The sequence below is a fragment of the Symphalangus syndactylus genome, chromosome 17 (genome assembly GCF_028878055.3).
Source record: "Symphalangus syndactylus isolate Jambi chromosome 17, NHGRI_mSymSyn1-v2.1_pri, whole genome shotgun sequence".
Classification (NCBI taxonomy): domain Eukaryota; kingdom Metazoa; phylum Chordata; class Mammalia; order Primates; family Hylobatidae; genus Symphalangus; species Symphalangus syndactylus.
The window spans coordinates 14,525,899-14,548,206 of record NC_072439.2 but is presented as its reverse complement, the minus strand read 5'-3'; the positions used below and the strand labels follow the sequence as shown (position 1 = coordinate 14,548,206).

Below are 22,308 nucleotides of genomic sequence, written 5' to 3'. Positions count from 1 at the left end.
CCAGGAAACCACTTGTCCCAGGTCAGCCAGGCTGTGCTGAGAAGCCATGTTGGCCTTGGCAGCAGGAACAGCGGGTTCAAACCCCTGCTTCTTGCTGAGATACTGTGGCACTTGGGGCAAGATGCAGCCTTCCTCTTCCTCTTCCTCTTCCCCTTCCCCTTCCTCCTCCTCCTCTTCCTCTTCCTCTCCTTCTCCTTCTCCTTCTTCTTCTATTTTGTGACAGAGTTTCACTCTTCTTGCCCAGGCTGGAGTGCAATGGTGGAATCTCGGCTCACTGCAACCTCCTCCTCCTGGGTTCAAGCAATTCTCCTGCCTCAGCCTCTCGAGTAGCTGGGATGACAGGCACCCACCACCATGCCCGGCTAATTTTTTTTTTTTTTTAAGTACAGATGGGGTTTCACCATATTGGCCAGGCTGGTTTCGAACTCCTGACCTTAGGTGATCCACCTGCTTCGGCCTCCCAAAGTGCTGGTATTACAGGCGTGAGCCACCGTGCCTGGCCCGCAGCCTTTTTCTGGGCCTAATCTTCCTCATCTGTACCATGGACCTCAGTTCTGGCACTCCCATTCCTAGCTGTCTCCACGTACCTCCTGTATATCTGTAAAGGAGGGTCATTTTGAATGCCCTGAGGGGCGGGCACGGTGGTCAGATCACCTGAGGTCAGGAGTTCAAGACCAGCCTGACCAACATGGTGAAACACTGTCTGTACTAAAAATACAAAAATTAGCCGTGGTGATGCTTGCCTTTAATCCCAGCTACTCAGGAGCCTGAGGCAGGAGAATCACTTGAACTGGGGAGGCAGAGGTTGCAGTGAGCCGAGATCGCGCCACCGCACTCCAGCCTGGGTGACAGAGCAAGACTCTGTCTCAAAAAAACAAAAGAAAGAAAGAAAGAGGCCAGGTGCAGTGGCTCACGCCTGTAATCCCAGCACTTTGGGAGGCCGAGGTGGGCGGATCACGAGGTCAGGAGATCAAGACCATCCTGACCAACATGGTGAAACCCCGTCTCTACTAAAATTACAAAAAAATTAGCCGGGCGTGGTGGTGGGCGCCTGTAGTCCCAGCTACTCGGGAGGCTGAGGCAGGAGAATGGCGTGAACCCGGGAGGTGGAGCTTGCAGTGAGCCGAGATCGCGCCACTGCACTCCAGCCTGGGTGGCAGAGCAAGACTCCATCTCAAAAAAAAAAAAAAAAAAAAAAGCCCCCAGGACCTGAGGGCCTTATCCCTGGGGGGTATCCAGGCCCTGGGCCAAGGGGATCATCATTGTTCGTTGTTTACAGATGAAGAAACTGAGGCCCTGAGAGGTGGAGTCACTTATCTGAGCTCTCACAGCCACATAACTGAACTGCAGGGGCAGAAGAAGGAGTTAGGTGTTCTCTCCTGGATTCTAGCCCATATGGAGGCTGCGTAGACCGTTAATTCATTGCCTCCATATTTTTTGTTTGTTTGTTTTTTGAGACAGACAGAGTCTCACTCTGTCACCCAGGATGCAGTGCAGTGGCACAGTCTCGGCCCCCCACAACCTCCGCCTCCCAGGTTTAAGGGATTCTCCCGCTCCAGCCTCCTGAGTAGCTGGGATTACAGGCGGGTGCCACCACACTCAGACAATTTTTTTTTTTTTTTTTTTTTTTTTTGAGACGGAGTCTCGCTCTTTCACCCAGGCTGGAGTGCAGTGGCACAATCTCGGCTCACTGCAGGCTCCACCCCACGGACTTCATGCCATTCTCCTGCCTCAGCCTCCCGCGTAGCTGGGACTACAGGCGCCCACCACCTCGCCTGGCTAGTTTTTTGTATTTTTAGTAGAGACAGGGTTTCACCGTATTAGCCAGGATGGTCTCGATCTCCTGACCTTGTGATCCGCCCGCCTCGGCCTCCCAAAGTGCTGGGATTACAGGCGTGAGCCACCGCGCCCGGCCAGACTCAGATAATTTTTGTATTTTCAGTAGAGATGGGGTTTCACCATGTTGGCAAGGCTGGTTTTGAACTCCTGACCTCAAGTGATCCACCCACCTCAGCCTCCCAGAGTTCTGGGATTACAAGTGTGAGCCACCGCCCCTGGCCTGTGAATTCTTTTGAGAAACAATTATTGAGCACTTGCTGTATGCAAGTCTCTACGGGGTCCTGGGGACATACGTTCCTTGCCCTGGTTAACTGGACAGTGAGGGAGGAGGAGGTGGAGTCATCCCTCCACCTATCTGTCAACATTTATTGAGCACCTCCTGTGTGCGAGCTCTATGCTGGTGGTCACTGTGGAAGTGACCAAGACAAATCTGTTTTGTTTCCTCAGGAAAAAAATCTGTGTTGTCGGCTGGGCGCGGTGGCTCACACTCGTAATCCCAGCACTTTGGGAGGCCGAGGCGGGCGGATCATCTGAGGTTGGGAGTTCAAGACCAGCCTGACCAACATGGAGAAACCCAGTCTCTACTAAAAATACAAAACAATTAGCCTGGCGTGGTGGCTTCTGCCTGTAATCCCAACTACTCGGGAGGCTGAGGCAGGAGAATTGCTTGAACCTGGGAGGCGGAGGTTGCAGGGAGCCGAGATCGTGCCATTGCACTCCAGCCTGGGCAACAAAAGAGAAACTCCATTTCAAAAAAAAAAAAAAATCTATGTTGTCCAGTGCTGGAGACAGACAGTATCAGGCAGTTATGGGGTGATGGGGACTCTGATGGGGAAGCTGTGGGACCCCAAAGGGGACCCTAGACTGGCCTGGGGAGATTAAGGGAAGTTTCTGAAAGAAGGAAGTAAGCTAAGACCTCAGGCCTACATCAAAATGAGCCACGGGCGGGGAGAGAATTCTAGAAGGTGGTACAGCATGGGTGAAGTTCTGGAGGGTCTGGAAGGCAGCTCCAGGCAGGACCAGGTCCCCAGCGCTAGGGGCTCAGCTGCGATTTGCGCTGCCCCAGCGCCCTCTGGTGGCCACCGACTGCCGGCCCCACGTGGCCACGAAGGCCCAGATTCCCTGGGAGACTAACAGCCTTGAAGAAAAATAGGAAGAAAAAAAAAAAAGAAAATGTCCCATTTATTTATTTACTTATTTTGAGATGGAGTTTTTGCTCTTGTTGCCCAGGCTGGAGTGCAGTGGTGCGATCTCGGCTCACCGCAACTTCCGCCTCCCTGTTTCAAGCAATTCTCCTGCCTCAGTCTCCCGAGTAGCCAGGATCACAGGGGCCCTGCACCACGCCCGGCTAATTTTTGTATTTTTAGTAGGAGACGGAGTTTCACCATGTTGGCTAGGTTGGTCTTGAACTCCTGACCTCAGGTGATCTGCCCACCTCGGACTCCCAAAGTGTTGAGATTACAGGCGCGAGCCACCACGCCTGGTCCTGTTATTTCTTCAGTGGAGACGTCAGTGGTTTTTACTGTTTTCACTATATTATGCAACTATTGCCACTATCTAATTTCAGAAACTTTCATCACCCCAAAAAGCAGCACTGGAACCATCAGCTGACACTGCCCACTGCCTCCCCCCAGCCCCGGCACCCATGCATCCCCTTCCTGTCTCTGTGGATGAGCCTGTCCTGAACATTTCACAGAAATTGGACCATGTGGCCGGGAACAGTGGCTCACGCCTGTAATCCCAGTACTTTTGGAGGCCGAGGCGGGTGGATCACAAGGTCAAGAGATCGAGACCATCCTGGCTAACACGGTGAAATCCCGTCTCTACTAAAAATATAAAAAAATTAGCCAGGCGTGGTGGTGGGCGCCTGTAGTCCCAGCTACTCGGGAGGCTGAGGCAGGGGAATGGCGTGAACCCGGGAGGCAGAGCTTGCAGTGAGCCGAGATTGTGCCACTGCACTCCAGCCTGGGTGACAGAGCGAGACTCCACCTCAAAAAAAAAAAAAAAAGAAAAAGAAATTGGATCACACACTGTGTGGCCTTTTGTGTCTGCCTTCTCTCACTGAGCAAAACATGAATATCTTTTCTGATGCCCATCCTGTTTTTTGAGACAGGGTCTCATTCTGTTACCCAGGCTGGAGTGCAGTGGCAAGATCGTGGTTCACTGTAGCATTGAACTCCTGGGCTCAAGCAGTCCTCCAGCCTCAGCTTCCCAGGTAGCGGGGACTACAGGCAGGCACCACCACACCCAGCTAATTTTTGTATTTTTTGTAGAGAAAAGAATCTCACTATGTTACCCAGGCTGATCTCAAACTCCTGGGTTCAAGCGATCTTACTGCCTTGGCCTCCCAAAGTACTGGGATTACAGGCGTGAGCCACTGCGCCTGGCCCTTAGTTTCTTCTAGAAGCATCTGTTGCCCTCTTGGGCTTGGCATGATGCTGAGCCTTTGCCAGGGGTCACCCTGATGCTGAAGCTAGAGATTGCATGACCCAGGCCCTGGCCCGGCCCTGCGGGCTCCCTCCAGGAACTGAAAGGAGGAAGTCTCTGAGGCTGCACAGCTTCTGGCCATGAAAACAAAGGGCCCTTCTGGAAGGCAGGGGCCAGGGTGGAGCTTCACTTCCTACAGGCTTTGCACCAGAACAGAATTTCCAGAAGGCCCCCCAGGATCCTCTTCTTGTCCTGTCCTTCCTGTGAAACTATTACCATCCACCACCAACCCCAGCCGCATGTCCCAGAAATTGCTCTGCTCAGCCAGGCACGGTGGCTCATATCTGTAATCCCAGCGCTTTGGGAGGCCGAGACGGGTGGATCACTTGAGCCCAGGAGTTCGAAACCAGCCTGGCCAACATGGTGAAACGCCGTCTCCACAAAAATTACAGCAAATAGCTGAGCGTGGTGGTGCACACCTTAATCCCAGCTACTCGAGAGGCTGAGGCAGGAGAATCGCTTGAACCTGGGAGGCGGAGGTTGGAGTGAGCCGAGATCTCACCATTACACTGCAGCCTGGGCGACAGAGCGAGATTCTGTCTCAAAAAAATACAATAAAATATAAAATAAAAATAATAAAAATAAACTGCTCTGCTCAAGGTCCTTGGTGATGTTGTGTTGTTAAATCCAGGGTCAGTTCTCCATCTGCCTTGACCTCTGGACTTTGTCACTCTGCTCCAGCCATGTGAGCCTTCCCGTTGTTCCTCCAACATGTTGGGTGCGGTCCTGCCTCAGGGCCTCTGCACAGGCTGTGACTTCTGCCTGGAATGCCCTTCCCCCAGGTACCTACATGCCTCCCTCGTCACTTCCTTCAGGTCTTTGCTCAAATGTCACCATCTGGCTGAGCTGGTGGTGGGCACCTGTTGTGCCAGCTGCTCCAGGCGCTGAGGTGGGAGGGTCGCTTGAGCCCAGGAGTTCGAGGCTGAAATGAGCTATGATCAATCACACCACTGCACTCCAGCCTGGGGGACAGAACGGGATGCTCTCTCTTGATTCCCTGTGGTATCAAAGGCCTCACCCTCTCAATGGAGGCTTCTTTGAGCACCTCATTTAAAATTCATTCAAGGCCGGACATGGTGGCTCACGTCTGTCATCCCAGCACTTTGGGAAACCGAGGCAGGGGGATGACTTGAGGTCAGGAGTTCAAGACCAACCTGGCCAACGTGGTGAAACCCCGTCTCTACCAAAAATACAAAAAATTAGCTGGGCCTGGTGGTGCACACCTGTAATCCCAGCTACTCAGGAGGCTGAGGCAGGAGGATTGCTTGAACCTGGGAGGCAGAGGTTGCAGTGAGCCAAGATCATACCACTGCATTCCAGCCTGGGTGACAGAGCAAGACTCTGTCTCAAAAAAATTAAAATTTATAATATAATATAATATAATATAATATAATATAATTCATTCAAAACAGCACCCACCAGATCCCCTGAATATGCTTCATCTTTCCACAGCGCTATGGAGTTTGAGACAAATACAATCAACTTATCCATGACCCACATGTCTGTGGACTTTATTGTGGGCTCTCAAGGTATGGCCCATAGCAGATGCTCAATAAATGTTCGAATTTGAGGCCGGGCGCGGTGGCTCACTCTTGTAATCCCAGCACTCTGGGAGGCCGAGGCGGGCGGATCACGAGGTCAGGAGATCGAGACCACGGTGAAACCCCGTCTCTACTAAAAATACAAAAAATTAGCCGGGCGTGGTGGCGGGCGCCTGTAGTCCCAGCTACTTGGAGAGGCTGAGGCAGGAGAATGGCGTGAACCCGGGAGGCGGAGCTTGCAGTGAGCCGAGATCACGCCACTGCACTCCAGCCTGGGTGACAGAGCGAGACTCCGTCTCAAAAAAAATAAAATAAAATAAAATAAAATATTCGAATTTGAATTGACCACCAAGTTTATTTACTTATTTATTTATTTTTTGAGACAGAGTTTCACTGTTGTTGCCCAGGCTGGAGTGTAGTGGTGCGATCTCAGCTCACTGCAACCTCTGCCTCCTAAGGGTTCAAGTGCTTCTCCTGTCTCAGCCTCCCAAGTAGCTGGGATTACAGGCACATGCCACCATGCCCAGCTAATTTTGTATTTTTAGTAGAAACAGTGTTTCACTGTGTTGGTTGGGCTGGTCTCGAGCTCCTGACCTCAAGTGATCCACCCGCCTCGGCCTCTCAAAGTGCTGGGATGACAGGCGTGAGCCACCATGCCTGGTGGATGCCCAAGTCTTTTTAAAACTTTATTTATTTAATTTTTTTTTGAGACAAGGTCCCACTCTGTCACCCAGGCTGGAATGCAGTGGCCTGATCACAGCTTACTGCAGCCTCAACCCTTCCAGCCAAGCAATCCTCCCACCTCAGCCTCCTGCGTAGCTGGGACCACAGGTGCACACCATCACACCCAGGTAATTTTTGTAAAGATGGGGTTTTGCTGTGTTGCCCAGGCTGGTTGCAAACTCCTGGGTTCAAGCAATCTGCCCAGCTCGGCCTCCCAAAGTGCTGGGATTACAAGCATGCACCACCATGCCCAGCTGCTTTTTTTTTGTTTGTTTGAGACAGGGTCTCACTGTTGCTCAGGCTGGAGTGCAGTGGTGTGATCACAGCTCACTGTGGCCTGGACCTCCCAGGCTCAAACAATCCTCCCGTCTCAGCCTCCTGAGTAGCTGGGATTACAGGCATGTGCCACCACACGCAGCTAATTTTTTTTTGTATTTTTAGTAGAGACGGGGTTTCACCATGTTGGCCAGGCTGGTCTCAAACTCCTGACCTCAAATGATTCTCCTGCCTCATCTTCCCAAAGTGCCGGGATTACAGGCGTGAGCCACTGCGCCCAGCCTTACATTTTTTGTAGAGATGGAATTTCACCACGTTGCCCAGGCTGGTCTCGAACTCCTGGGCTCAAGCAATCCTCCCGCCTTGGCCTCCCAGTGTTGGGATTGCAGGCGTGAGCCTCTGTGCCTGGCCTCAAGTCAGTTTTTCCGTTTCTCGATTCCACGTTCGCTTCCTGCTAGCTGGTGTATTTTGTTCATTCCCCCCATTATCCATTCATTCCTTCGTTGAGCAGTGTGTATTGAGCATCTACTGTATGCCTGGAATGGCTTCAGATCGGGTGAACGCTGTTTTCTGGGACGGATCCCGCTGCTGCCCTCACAGGGCTCACAGCTCCAAGGGGAAGCAGACACGGGAATGGATGGTCTCGTGTGGGCTTGCCCTGGGTGTGATGGGGATGCAGAAGGAATAGGGGGTGGGGACCCAGGGGCAGGGATCTGAACCCACCAGTAGTGCTCAGAGCTCTCTGCAGCCCCCAGGAAGGAAAGGGCACTCCGGGTGGAGGGCAGGGCACAGGCAACAACCCTGAGGGGTAGGAGGGAGCGTGGAGCTTCCAAGGGACCGAGGGGAGCCAGAGTGGCCCACCATGGTGCAGGCCTTGTGTCCCCCAAGCCTGGAGACAGGGGGCGCATGAACTATCTGTGGGGACCCAGAAGGTGCCGCAATGAGCAGACAGTGCCACCAGAGGGCACCATCGGACAGCGGTTCCAGCTTCTCCCGACCCCCCGGCTGAGGAGCAGACGGTCCCTCTTTCCTGGGCCTGCTCCAAAGAGAGAGCCCAAAGGAGGCTCCCTGAAAAGTGCCCAGTCCCCAGCCATGCCAACAGCCCCCTCGTCCCTCCGTAAATTGCAACAATAAGCCTAGTGCGGTGGCTCACGCCTGTAATCCCAGCACTTTGGGAGGCCGAGGTGGGTGGATCACGAGGTCAGGAGATCCAGACCATCCTGGCTAACACGGTGAAACCCTGCCTCTACTAAAAACACAAAAAATTAGCCGAGTGTGGTGGCGGATGCCTGTAGTCCCAGCTACTCGGGAGGCTGAGGCAGGAGAATGGCGTGAACCCAGGAGGCGGAGGTTGCAGTGAGCCCCACTGCACTCCAGCCTGGGCGACAGAGTGAGATTGCATCTCAAAAAAAAAAAAAAAAATACGTAAATAATACACTGCAACAATAATGACAGCCAAATACCTATCCCCATTCGCAGGTCACCAGGGCTCTCTTTGCCCCATTGTGCAGATGGAGAGACTGAGGCACAGAGAGGTAGTGTTGCTTTGCAAAGTCACACAGTGAGGGGGCCAGGCGCGGTGGCTCACGCCTGTAATCCCAGCACTTTGGGAGGCTGAGGCGGGCAGATCACCTGAGGTCAGGAGTTCAAGACCAGCCTCAACATGGGGAAACCCCGTCTCTACTAAAAATACAAAATTAGCCGGTCGTAGTGGCGCATGCCTGTAATCTCAGCTACTCGGGAGGCTGAGGCAGGAGAATTGCTTGAACCTGGGAGGCGGAGGTTGCAGTGAGCCGAGATTGAGCCATTGCACTCCAGCCTGGGCAACAAGAGTGAAACTCCGTCTCAAAAAAAAAAAAAAAAAAAAAAAAAAAAGCAAAGTCACACGGTGAGACTGCAAGGCTGGGACTAGGATGAGCCAGAAAGGCCCCTCAGAGACAAATTAGAGGCAGAGTTAATCCTCAGGGGTGCGCAGCTGTGGGATCTTTGGAAATCTCTGTCTAATGTTGTTTGCAGCCCAGCTAGAGCCCAGAGGGGGCAGATGCCAGCCTGAGGCCACACAGCAGGCTCTTTTCCAGTCCCCTCCCCCAAGAGTGTCTCCCTGCAGCCCTGGGGTTTGCCTGGGTTCACAAATGCCATCCCCAAGTGCCCCTGGGCGGGGATCTTTTATTTTTAACCTGTTCAGTGGCTGCGGCCTTATTATAGCCCTGGGAGGCTGCCATGGTTTCCAGTTTCCAAGGGAAGCCGCAAAACTTTATATCTTCCCAGGAAAAGGAGTGTCTGGGCGCAGTGGCTTTTTCCTGTAATCCCCGTATTTTGGGAGGCTGAGGTGGATCGCTTAAGCCCAGGAGTTTGGGACCAGCCTGGCCAACATAGTGAGACTCCTGTCTTTATTTTTATTTTTTATTATTTATTTATTTATTTATTTTGAGACAAAGTCTTACTCTGTTGACCAGACTGGAGTGCAATGGCACGATCTTGGCTCACTGCAACCACCGCTTCCCTGGTTCAAGCGATTCTCGTGCCTCAGCCTCCCGAGTAGCTGGGATGACAGGCACCCACCACCACACTCGGCTAATTTTGTATTTTTAGTAGAGACGAGGTTTCACCATGTTGGCCAGGCTGGTCTTGAACTCCTGACCTCAAGTGATTCTCCCGCCTTGGCCTCCCAAAGTGCTGGGATTACAGGCGTGAGCCACCACACCTGGCCAAAATCAATGTATTTTCTTTTCTTTTTTCTTTTAAGAGATGGGGTCTTGCTCTGTTGGCTAGTCTTGAACTCTGGGCCCTCAGTGATGATCTCATGTCACCCTCCTGAGTGGCTGGGCTTACGGGCATGTGCCATTGTGCCTGGCTGTTTAATGTATTTTCTATTGCTTGAGCCATTTAATATTTTTATTTAAATAGGCTTTAAAAATCAACCTTTATTTTTTGGGAATTAGATCTTGGTGATGGTTGTGCAACCGTGTAAATATACTAAAAGCCCCTGAATTATCCACGTTAAAATGGTGAATTTTATGTTTTGCAAATTATATCTCCATTAAAAAATGTAGAAGCCATTAAAAATGTAAATGCCATTCAATTTGTATTGGTTTGTTTGTTTGTTTGTTTAGAGACAGGGTCTCCCTCTGTCACCCAGGCTGAAGGGCAGTGGTGCAATCACAGCTCACCACAGCCTCCACCTCCTGGGCTCAAGCCATCCTCCCACCTCAGCCTCTTGAGCAGCTGGGACCACAGGTGCACACCACCACACCCAGCTAATTTTTATATATTTCTTGTAGAGATGAGGGGGTGGGTCTCACTAAATTGTCCAGGCTGGTCTCGAACTCCTGAGCTCAACCAACCCTCCCACCTCAGCCTCCCAAAATGCTGGGATTATAGGCATGAGCCACTGTCCCCAGCTGTGGGGCTGCACCTTAGATAATCCGGGAAGGCTTCATGGAGGAGATGACATTGGATAAAGATCATTGCTTTAATCGACATCAAATGATTAATAAGTTAATAATTCAAATTAATACATTTGAATTAATATCAATAATTAAATCATGTCTACTAAGTTAACAGACATTCAAAGACAAGCTTTAGTAGGAGATATCAAGGCACAGGACGGAGGGAGGGGGTTGCTCCGGGGAATTCTGAATGTCCCAGTTCATGAAGAAGTTCAAGGTGTCTTGTACAACCCCCTGGAGAAACAGGATCTGGGACCAGTGCGGGCACATTCTCCTGGCCCAGCACAGGGGCGGTGCCACCCACATTTGGCCCGGGTCTTGCCTAATACATGTTTTGGTAAACACTCAGTCAGAGCACCCTCTGTTTTTTCCAGGCCCGAAGCTCCCCGCAGGAATCCACACCCCCGCCCCACCCCTCTCTCTTGGGACACGGATTCAATGTCCCTGGTGGGTAATCTGGCCTTTTTGGCCTGTGACGTGATTCGAGCGGTGCTATCTTTAACCTTGGGCAGGGGCGTTCTCCCCCCGTCGACGTTGCTCGGATAACAGTCCTGGAATTCCATGGGGGTGGCGGCCCCTGGGGTCTGGCAAAGCCATCGGGGCCTGCTCTGTACCCTGCTGCTGCCCCGAGTAGTCAGAGGAGGACGTGAATTCCCAACTCGCTCACTGTTCACTCACTCAGCCCATATTTACAGGCCACCTGGCGTGGGACAGACCCTGGTCTGGGTGCTGAGGACGCAGCAGTGACCGAGACCCTCAAAGGGCTGGGGAGGGTCTGAGAAAGTCACTGACTGAGTAGATGAGCAAATGAGCAGAACTCCAGGTCCCGACTTCAGTTCCGTGGAATCAGATTGGCAGCAGCCTGGGAAAGGCAGTCGGCGAGTTTGGGGGTCCCCCACTTCCCGATCTCCCAGGTCAGGCTGGGCTGCCTGGCTCTCGACACCTTCCAGCAGGGAAGGTTAAGCTTTGACCCCGATGCTTCCGGGCTGGGTAAGCTTAGACAAGCCCCCTCCCCTCTCTGTGAGCCTGTTTCTCTGGGATCTGCTGGATCAGCCTTCACCTGAAGCTGGTGGAGCTTTAAGATGGCCTTCCTCTTAAGAGGGCTGTTTTTCCTGCTTTATTATTTTTTTCTTCCATCCATGGGACTCTGATATGTTTTTCCTCCTTTAGAGGGCTGCTGTGTAAACAGGCAGTGCATTTAACCACAAACGACTTGGCTCACCCTCTTGGCTGTGTGGCCTCAGGTGCTCCACTTGAGCTCTCTGAGCTTTTCTCTTCACTGATCAACATAAGGTAGTCATTTTATTATTGTGAACATTTTTTGCTACCCTCCATGGCGTTGAGGGCCCCCTTTTTTTTTTTTTTTTTTGAGACGGAGTCTCACTCTGTCGCTCAGGCTGGAGTGCAGTGGCACGATCTCAGCTCGCTGCAAGCTCCGCCTCCTGGGTTCACGCCATTCTCCTGCCTCAGCCTCCTGAGTAGCTGGGACTACAAGTGCCCGCCACCACACCGGCTAATTTTTTGTATTTTTAGTAGAGACGGGGTTTCACCATGTTAGCCAGGATGGTCTCCATCTCCTGACCTCGTGATCCACCCACCTCAGCCTCCCAAAGTGCTGGGATTACAGGCTTGAGCCACCGCGCCCGGCCAGATGGCCCCATTTTACAGCAACTCCAGGTACACATGGATTACAGACCCTCTGGGGGCCCTCGTCAGGCCAAGCCAATTGGCACATCCCACTCCTGGGCTACTAGGATTGGGTCATGGAAGAACATGGGACCCAGGCTGGTCCAGTCAGAGCGAATCTTGGTGTTTTTTGTTTTTGTTTGTTTGTTTTGTTTTGTTTGAGACAGAGTCTCGCTCTGTTGCTCAGACTGAAGTGCAGTGGTGCAATCTCGGCTTACTGCAACCTCCACCTCCCGGGTTCAAGCGATTCTTCTGCCTCAGCCTCCCAAGTAGCTGGGATTACAGGTGCCCGCCACCACGCCTGGCTAATTTTTTGTATTTTTAGAATAGATAGGGGTTCACCATGTTGACCAGGCTGGTCTCGAACTCCTGACCTCGTGATCTACCCGCCTCGGTCTCCCAAAGTGCTGGAATTACAGGCATGAGCCACCACGCTCGGTCACGAATCTTGGGATGTGACTGGGAGGAAGGTGTTCTCTTTTCTCCTGGTCATCACCTTGGGACACCCACCCTACCCCAGTCTCAGGGGAGCTAGCAACCAAGTCTTTAGGAACAACTGGGATCAGCTGGATCAGCCCTCACCTGAAACTGGTAGAGCTTTAAGATGGCCTTCATCAGAAGGTATGAGGCTAAAGTTACAATCCCCAGGTCTGAGCTTTCAAAGCAAGCATTTAGCTCAGATTATTTTTATGAGTGATTTTGTTGGGGTTAGGGGGCTGATTCTGGCAGATCCCCGAGGGAAACAGACGCTCAGGATGCGGAGGCAGGAGGGCCACCTGCCCCAGGGATGGGAGAGCTTGTGCCAAAACAACACCAGAAAGCAGGAGAAAGGGATCCATGTGTCTGCTGTCCGCGATGGAGAATCAGCACAAGGTATGAACTCCGATGGTCCTGGGTTCCAATCTCGGCCTTTCCTTCATGTACTGTCTGTGTCCTTAGGCATTTTTTTTTTTTTTTTTTTTTTTTTTTTGAGAGGGAGTCTCATGCTCTGTCCCCCAGGCTGGAGTGCAGTGGTGCCATCTTGGCTCACTGCAAGCTCTGCCTCCCGGTTTTATGCCATTCTCCTGCCTCAGCCTCCCGAGTAGCTGGGACTACAAGCGCCCGCCACCACACCCAGCTAACTTTTTGTATTTTTAGTAGAGATGGGGTTTCACCATGTTAGCCAGGATGGTCTCGGTCTCCTGACCTCGTGATCCGCCGGCCTCAGCCTCCCAGAGTGCTGGGATTACAGGCGTGAGCCACTGTGCCCAGCCGTCCTTAGGAATCTTAATGTCTCTTAGTAGCCTCAGTTCCCCCACCTGCCATACAGGACCTGTTTGGTTTTTTTTGAAACAGGGTCTAACTCTGTTGCCCAGGCTGGAGTGTGGTGGTGCCATCAAGGCTCACTGCAGCCTCAAACTCCTGGGCTCAATCAATCCTCCTGCTTCAGCCTCCCCAGTAGCAGCTGGGACTACATCTCACTATGCCTGGCTAATTCTTTTTTTTTTTGTAGAGACAGGATCTCACTTTGCTGCCCATGCTGATCTCAAACTGCTAGGCTCAAGCAATCCTCCAGCCTCGGCCTCCCAAGGTGCTGGGATTACAGGCATGAGCCACCGTGCCCGACCAGGACCTACTTTAGATAGGTCCTACTTTGGCTTTTGACTGGGAGAAAGATGCTCTGTTTTCTGCTGGTGGTCATCCTGGGACACCCACCTCACCCCAGTCTCAAGGGAGCCATCAACCAGGTCTTTAGGAACAATTGGGATCAGCTGGATCAGCCCTCACCTGAAACTGGTAGAGCTTTAGGATGGCCTTCATCTGGCCAGGTGCGGTGGCTCACGCCTGGAATCCCAGCACTTTGGGAGGCTGAGGCGGGCGGATCACGAGGTCAGGAGATGGAGACCAGCCTGGCTAACGTGGTGAAACCCTGTCTCTACTAAAAATACAAAAAATTAGCCGGGCGTGGTGGTGGGTGCCTGTAGTCCCAGCTACTCGGGAGGCTGAGGCAGGAGAATGGCGTGAACCCGGGAGGCTGAGCTTGCAGTGAGCTGAGATCGTGCCACTGCACTCCAGCCTGGGTGACAGAGAGAGACTCTGTTTCAAAAAAATAAAAGATGACCTTCATCTTAAGAGGGCTGTTTTTCCTACTTCATTATTTTTGTTCCATCCATGGGACTCTGATATGTTTTTCCTCCTTTACAGGGCTGTTGTGTAAACAGGCAGTGCATTTAACTACAGAGAATGGTACCTGGCATACAGTAGGTGCTCAATAAATGCTCACTAGTACTGTGTCTGCCAGGAGACAGCTTTGAGAGCACCTGCTGATTCAAACCCACTCCTTTGATGCAACACCAAACAGTCAAACAACAGCCCAACAGCTGTCACCTGTGGCACTGTCCAGTCCCAAATCAAACTAGACAGCAGGTGCGTGAAGCCAAGAGATGGGAGACACCCACCCTTGGGAGAAAAGCCCTCCAACCCAATGCACCATGGAAGCAGCATGCGGCACCCCACAGCAGGGCCTCTCCCTACTGCCACGTGAGGCAGGCGCACAGGGATTAACCGGACGTTCGTATCAACAGCTCAATCCTTATCCACAAGGGGGCCTGGAACCCGCCTGGCACATGGCAGGGGCTCAGCAAAATCCCACAGACCCAGCTAACGGGGTGGTGCTTTCTGGTGGGGGTTTGACTGTTCTAATATGGAGAAAACCAGGATTTTAGAATGGAACAAGTTTACACAAGGAGGTGAGATGAGATGGCAGATAAAGGAAAAAAAAAAGGGCCAGGCGTGGTGGCTCACACCCATAATCCCAGCACTTTGGGAGGCTGAGGTGGGCAGATCCCCTGAGGTTAGGAATTCGAGACCAGCCTGGCCAACGTGGTGAAACCCCGTCTGTACTAAAAATACAAAAATGAGGCCAGGCGTGGTGACACATGCCTGTAATCCCAGCTACTCGGGGGGCTGAGGCAGGATAATCACTTGAACCCGGGAAGCGGAGGTTGCCGAGATTGCACCACTGCACTCCAGCCTGGGCGACAGAGCAAGACCCCATCTCGAAAAAAAAAAAAAAAAGAAAGAAAAAGAAAAAGGGAAGGGGGATTTCCCCACTAAGCCTGAACCAGCTCTAGGAAATCCAAGTTCACCAAAGAAGCTTACTGGCTCCATCGGTGAGTCTTGCTGGAAGGCAGCCTCGGTTTGACCAAAAACACAAACACCAACACACAGCTCTCCATCATCCCTGTCCCAGCTCCTCAGGCACCAGCCCCTCCTGAGGGAGGCTTCCTGTGAACTTCATTCTCCCCACCTTAAAGGAACCACCCTTCTCTTCTAGGGGTAACCCTACCCCAAAGCAGGGGTTTGGACTAAGTTAGAGGTTTTTTTTTTTTTTTGAGAAAAGGTCCCACTTTGTTGCTCAGGACGGAGTGCAGTGGTGCAATCATGGCTCACTGTGGCCTCAACCTCCTAGGTTCAACTGATCCTCCCACCTCAGCCTCTGAAGTAGCTGGGATTACAGGTGCATGCCACCATTCCCAGTTAATTTTAAAAATTAATTGTAGAGGCTGGCGGTGACTCACGCCTATAATCCCAGCACTTTGGGAGACCGAGGCGGGTGGATCACAAGGTCAGGAGTTTGAGACCAGCATGGCCAATATGATGAAACCCCGTCTCTACTAAAAATACAAAATTAGCCAGGCGTGGTGGTGTATGCCTGCAGTCCCAGCTGCTCAGGAGGCTGAGGCAGGAGAATCGCTTGAACCCGGGAGGCAGCCGTTGCAGTGAGCCGAGATGGTGTCACTGCACTCCAGCCTAGGTGACAGAGCAAGACTCTGTCCCAAAAAAAATAAAAAAAAATTGTAGAGACAGAGGTCTTACAATGTTGCCTAGGCTTCCCAAGGTGCTGAGATTACAGATGTGAGCCACTGTACCCAGCCTATTTTTTATTTTTGTAAAGACAGGCTCTCACTATGTTGCCCAGGCTTTTTTTCAAACAGCAACATACTGTTTTTCAAATGAAATTTTACACAAAGCCCCAGTACATAACATAGAAGCCAGGTGCAATGGTTCATGCTTGCAATTCCAGCACTTTGGGAGGCTGAGGTGGGAGGATCGCTTGGGTCCAGGGGTTTGAGACCAGCCTGGCCAACATGGCAAAACCTGCCTCTACGGAAAATATAAAAATTAGCTGGGCTTGGCGGCAGATGCCTGTAGTCCCAGCTACTCAGGAGGCTGAGGCAGAAGAATCGTCTGAACCCAGGAGGCAGAGGTTGCAGTGAGCTGAGATCGCGCCACTGCACTCCAGCCTGGGTGACAGGGTGAGACTCTTGTCTCAAAAAAAAAAAAAAAAAAAAAAAAAAAAGCCCCAGCATATAACACAGAAACACCTCTGGCTAGGGGAGGTGGCCCGAGGGCTCTCTGTTCACTCAGACCAATGCCATGGACTGACCCACCCACCTCCGACTTCCCCAGTTAACCCGCGCCAAGGACGCATCAGGCAGGCGATTCTCTTTGAATATCTTTTTAATGACTTAAACACCAGCACGGAGACTCGCGATGTAAACGGCCTCAATTCTGTGCTCTGTGCTTTGGGAGGGACAGGGACGCCATTTCCCACCTTGGCTGAGTTAAAACCTGTCTTGTAAATTAATAAATAATTTCCTAACTAACACGGCAAAAAAAAAAAAAAAAAAAAAAAAAAAAATCCAAACGAGACCTAGTTTCCATCCAGGGACAGGACGTTTCTGGACACCCGCGGTCGCTGCTCCTCCTAAGGGCCTGGCCGTGGCTACTGCAGGGAGGATGTAGTGGGAATGGCTTCCCTGCTGCTGTTCGCTGCTGCCTACGCCGGCCAAGAACCTGCTCCCGTCTGCCCAGGCTGATGTAGTCTCGCTCTTGAGAAAAATCTTGCTGGGGCAGGTCCTCTGGCAGCCCCAGCACCTTACCCTGAGTCACGAGAACCTGAGACTTTGTCCAAACCTCGGCTGGAGGGCTGGTCTTGGCACTCATCTTAGCTAGTGGATTTATCGCATTAAGACTGTACTTGGGCCTTTTTCATGATGACTTGGGTCTCAATCCTGGGAGCAGCTGAAAAAACAGCTCGGGCCACCTGTGGATGCACCCACAACGAAATCAGAGGCCATGTGAGGTTTGCGAGGCAGAGTGGCCTGTAGTTTTAACTCGGGCACTGTGGCAATGCAGACCCAAACCAATTGTGCCAGTTCTTTGCTGGGTGGCAGTGTGGTCAGGCTTTGTGGTCACTCCTGATTTCTGTTTGGAAGCACAGTTCTCTCTCTAATGAGAATGGAAAATTGGAAAGGTCTGGAAAATCAGAAAGCCTGTAAAAGGCCGTAGAGTGGAGATGTATAAAAATGTACGGTCGCCCATGTTTTAGGGACCGACGCCATGGACTTTTATCTTGCTCACCAAATTCCTCACACATACAGCTCACTCCCTGTGGCCTCAGCCATCTCAGGCACCACAAAATCCTCACTGCTTGAAATTCACTTATGGAGTCCAACAAACAACTTTCTTAAAAAAAAAAAAAAAAAAAGGCAGTAAAATCTTAGAATTTCTGTGCAACGCTTGCAACCTGCCCACTTATTAAATAAACAGAACACCAAACCAACCAAAAGCTATGCAAGTGGCAGGCTGCCCTGGGCAGAGCCCTGCCTGTCTGCCAGGGACTACGGTGGCATGGGAGCAGGGCGTGATCATGCTGGAAGAAATGAGAGGTGGTCTCATTCCCTGAATTTCAAACTCTCATCTCAGGAGCCCCCAGTCCTAACGCTGTATTCAGCAGCTGGAGTTCTCCAGCCACGTAAAGGGACAAGGGAAGGCAAACCGTCCTCAACCTCTTCCTGTTTCTAGCAGGGAAGGAACGCAATGGCTTCAGTCCCTCCGCCTCTAGGTAACAAGGCAAAGGCCTCCGTAACCCGGGCAGACAGGATGTGGGGAAGGTCTTGTGTCTTCTCATAACTCAGAATGAGTGAGCGGGCTCCCGGAGAAAGACTGTCCTCTTAGCACGTGACCCTGAAGGCTTCTAGCACCAAAGGCTCACTAACACCTCCGACCCTGTCTGCAGGTGAAGGGGATGGGAGGCAGAACCCTTCTCCTGATTGGTGCATGAAGGAGGCAAGAACAAGCATCCGCTATCCCCCAGCCCCATTTCCCCCCTCTCAGCAGGAGAGGGGAGAGGTGAGGGTGCAGGCGTTCCGGGCAGGTCAGTGCAGTTCGATGAACGCCTCCAGATCTTCCGGGATGAAGCCCTTGTAAGGGATCTTGTTCTTATCCAGGGCCCGGGCTGCAAGGCACTGCAGGGTCACGTAGTTGAAGGGCTGCATGGTACCCCTGGCCAGCAGCTTCTCGTCCAGCAGCTCGTAGGCCGTCTTCTTGAAGGCATTGGTGGCGTCCATGTGGGCCCCTGCTTCGATCAGGGCATTCATGATGGCCGGGCAGTTGTTCTGGGCTGCTATGTGTAGCGGGGTGTTGTTGTCAAAATCCCTGCTGTCCGGGTCGGCCCCACAGTCGAGCAGCACTTTGACCACGTGCAGGGAGGGGAATCTGCCCACGGGATAGCGGCCCACGTTTGTGGTGTCCTTGTCCACAGCCATGTGCAGAGGGGTGAAGCCGTTCTTGCCCCTGGGCGCGCACTTGAGCAGGCGGTAGACGGTCTGGTGCTTCAGGTGCTCCTGGCTGGGGGTGCACTCCACTTTCTCCAGCAGGTAGAGCAGGTGGAGGATGATGGCCAGCGCCTTGGTGAACTGGGCTGAGTCTCCGGGCTCCCTGGGCAGCTGCAGGGCCCGTTCCACTTCCCGGACCCCTTTGGTGAGGACCCCCATGAGGTCTGCAAAGCCGATCTGGGTGCCCAGGCTGCCTTTGGCGGCCCGGTCCTGAAGCACGTAGGAGAAGAGCTCCGCGAAGGAGAGGAAGCTGCTGGCGGTCATGGGGCTCAGAGGCTCCAGGTTGCTCTGTTGCATGTCCAGGGCGTACTTCCACAAGCGGATGCAGCGCACGAAATTGCCCGAGTCGGCGTACACGGCACCCCTGTAACGGATGTAATAGGAAGTGTCCGGGTGCGAGGGACCGAGGATGCGCTCCCGGATCAACAGGGCCTGCATGCGCATCTCATCCGGGTCGGTGATCAGCGCCTCCAGCTCCTCGGTGGTGTTGACCTCCCTGGAATAGTCATAGGCCAGGACCAGCTGTGGGGGCTCCGGTTTGGGCAGGTACTCGCCCCCCTGGTGACGCAGCTCCATGGCCCGCCTCCAGTGTTTAAGGGCCCCAAGCAGATCTCGTTTCTTATCCACATACGTAGCTCCCAGCAATTCCAAGGCTTCCACGGCAGCTTCCCGGCTGGTGGGACAGCAGCTTTCGTAAGATTCCCCGTTCAGTGGTTCCTCTGGGGAGGAGCTGCAGCACGGAGCCCCCTGAGGCTGCGCACACCCTTGGCTGGTGGAGGGGCCTTCTTGGGGCAGCCCAGGCTGAGCCTCTCCCCCTGCGACCTGCTCCTGGCCGGGCTGCTCCTGGATGAGGTACTCCACGATGTTGGTGTGGCCCGTCACGCTGGCCGCGAGCAGTGGGGTCATACCGTAGCCGTCACGTTCCATGCGGGCCTTGCACCCCAGCAGCAGCTGCAGGATCTCCAGGCTGCCGGACTCGGCGCAGTCGTGCAGGGCTGTGTTGCCCTTGGCGCTGCGCCGGTTCACCTGGGCGCCCTGCTCCAGCAGGTAGCGGGCGATCTCACGGTGGCCCTTGTAGCACGAGATCATGAGGCACGTGTGGCCGTGCCGGTTGGCCACCTCCAGGTCGGCCTGGTGCTCGCCGACCAGGTAGCGCACCACCTCCAGGTGGCCGTCGAAGCAGGCGGCGCGGAGGGGCGTGGAGTTGGTGCGCGTGGTGCGGTTCACCGAGGCCCCGCGGTGCAGCAGGCTCCGCACCACGTCTAGGTGGCCGGCGGCGGAGGCGGCCCACAGCGGCGGTGCGCCCTCGATGGTCTCGCCATCGAAGTGCACCGAGCCACCGGCCTCCACGCTCGCGCCGCACCGGTCCACCAGGTACTCCACCACGTCCAGGTGGCCGTAGCGGGCGGCGATGAGCAGCGGCGTCCCCCCGCCGGCCACCTCGCCCGTCAGCTCGTCCAGTTCTTCCCGGCTCCGGCCGCTGAGCAGCTTCTGGAGCAGCTGCAGCTTGCCATCACGGGCGGCGTTGTACACGGCGGTGCGGAGGTCCATGGTTCGGGCCTCCGCCAGGCCATGGGCCGGCCGCCGGGGGACGGGGAGACGGAGGATCAGAGCCCGGACGGGCGGGAGGCAACCTTCACCGTCCCCCTCGCCGCCATCTTAGGGTCTCCTCGGGCGGAACAAAATGGTTGCCGCGACCCGACGGATGGTAGCACGCCGGGAAATGGAGTCCTTTGCGTAGGCCCACTCCATAGAACAGAAAATGAATCTTGGGGGCTCAAGACTACACTTCCCCAAAGGCCACAGGACAGCCCCTGCGAGCTGTGAGCGCGCGGCATGGTGGGAATTGGCGTTCCAGTCACAGCGCATGGCAGCGGAAGCTAGTAATTTGGGGACTACAATTCCCGTCATGCAGCGCCACACGACCTAGCTTGTGGGAACCGGCGAAATTTGGTGACGTACTTCCCGTGGCTGTCTCTACGTCAGAGCGTATTGAAAAAGCAGGCGCGATACCCTTAAGGACTACATTTCCCAAAAGGCATCACGAGCGACTCTGAGCCAATCAGGACCGAGACCGAAGGCTAAGCGCGACTAGAGGGGACGCGTCTGTTTTGGGCTTGGCGCATAGGCAAGCGGTTCACCGGCAGGGGGCTCCTGGAGGAGGCCGAAAAGCTGGACGGGGCGAAAACGTTTTGAGCTGGGAGAACAGGGTAAAAAATGACGCGCTCACTTCTTATTCTCACATTCATATATTCATTTATTCATTTACATACATTTATTTATATTCTAGTATGTGTCAGAATTTCCTTCTTTTATTTACGTATTTATTTTTATTTCTTATCTTTCAATAACTTTGTGGGGTTTTTTTGGTTTTGGTTTTTGTTTTTGAGACAAGAGTCTCGCTCTTGTTGCCTAGGCTGGAGGGCAATGCCGCAATCTCGGCTCACTGCAACCTCCGCCTCCCGGGTTCAAGCGATTCTCGTGCCTCAGCCTCCCCGGTAGCTGGGACTACAGGCGTGCACCACCACGCCCGGCTAATTTTTGTATTTTTGGTAGAGACGGGTTTCGCCATGTTGGCCAGGATGGTCTCGAACTCCTGACCTTAGGAGATCCGCCCGCCTCAGCCTCCCAAAGTGCTAGAATTACAGGCGTGAGCCACTATGCCCGGTCTGACGTGCTGATTTCAATTCCTTTGGATAAATACCCAGAAGTGGGATTGCTGGATCATCTGGTAGTTCTATTTTTAAATTTTTCTTTGGAACTTCCATACCATTTTCTATAATGCTATACTAATTAAAATTACCATCAATAGTGTGTAAGTGTTCCCTTCAAATCTTTGCCAACATTTGTTACCTCTCATCTTTTTGATAATAGCTATTCTAGTAGTTGTAAGGTGATCCATTTCCTGGCATTTTTTGACAATGAATTATATTATGAAAAAGAAATCTTTGGTGACCCGAATTCTTTAAAGTTTATTCGAGGTGTAATATATATACAATAAAATGCATTTTTAATAAAGAGGACAGGTTTGGCCGGGCAAGATGACTCACACCTGTAATCTCAGCACCTTGGGAGGCTGAGGTGGGAGGATTGCTTGAACCCAGGAATTCGAGACCAGCCTGGGAAACATAGTCCATCTCTACAAAAATACAAAAATTAGCCGGGCGTGGTAGCTTGCACCTGTTGTCTCAGCTACTCGGGAGGCTGAAGTGGGAGGATCGCTTGAACCTAGGAGGTCAAGGCTGCAGTGAGCCGTGATTGCACCATTGCACTTCAGCCTGGGTGACAGAGGGAGATCCTGTCTCCAAGATAAATAAATAAATATAATACATATAACAGGTGTGACAAACATGCAGTTATGTAGCCACTATCACAACCGAGATGTTCAACAGCATCTTCATTCAGAATTGTTATCTCATGCCGGCCGGGCGCGGTGGCTCACGCCTGTAATCCCAGCACTTTGGGAGGCCGAAATGGTTGGATCACGAGGTCGGGAGATCGAGACCATCCTAGCTAATACGGTGAAACCCCGTCTCTACTAAAAATACAAAAAAATTAGCTGGGCGTGGTGGCAGGCACCTGTAGTCCCAGCTACTTGGGAGGCTGAGGCAGAAGAGTGGCATGAACCCGGGAGGCGGAGCTTGC

At 52.9% G+C, this 22,308-nt stretch overlaps 2 protein-coding genes across 3 annotated transcripts in view; both read right to left on the bottom strand.

Moving 5' to 3' along the window:
- The window catches only part of LOC129467060 (putative uncharacterized protein encoded by MIR7-3HG), an 83,343-nt gene that overhangs the window by 39,602 nt on the left and 21,433 nt on the right, over positions 1-22,308 (bottom strand). The window lies entirely within an intron of this gene.
- Positions 16,487-20,530, bottom strand: FEM1A (fem-1 homolog A). 2 transcript variants are annotated; one of them, XM_055251382.2, is made up of 2 exons: positions 19,502-20,465; positions 16,487-19,351 (listed from the first exon to the last, which is right to left on the bottom strand). In XM_055251382.2, the coding sequence occupies exons 1-2, from the start codon at positions 20,212-20,214 to the stop codon at positions 18,205-18,207; spliced, it is 1,860 nt and encodes a 619-aa protein (XP_055107357.1). In that variant the 5' UTR covers positions 20,215-20,465; the 3' UTR covers positions 16,487-18,204. The 2 variants fall into 2 exon arrangements, with proteins under 2 accessions (XP_055107357.1, XP_055107356.2); XM_055251381.2 differs by having other exon boundaries at positions 16,487-20,530.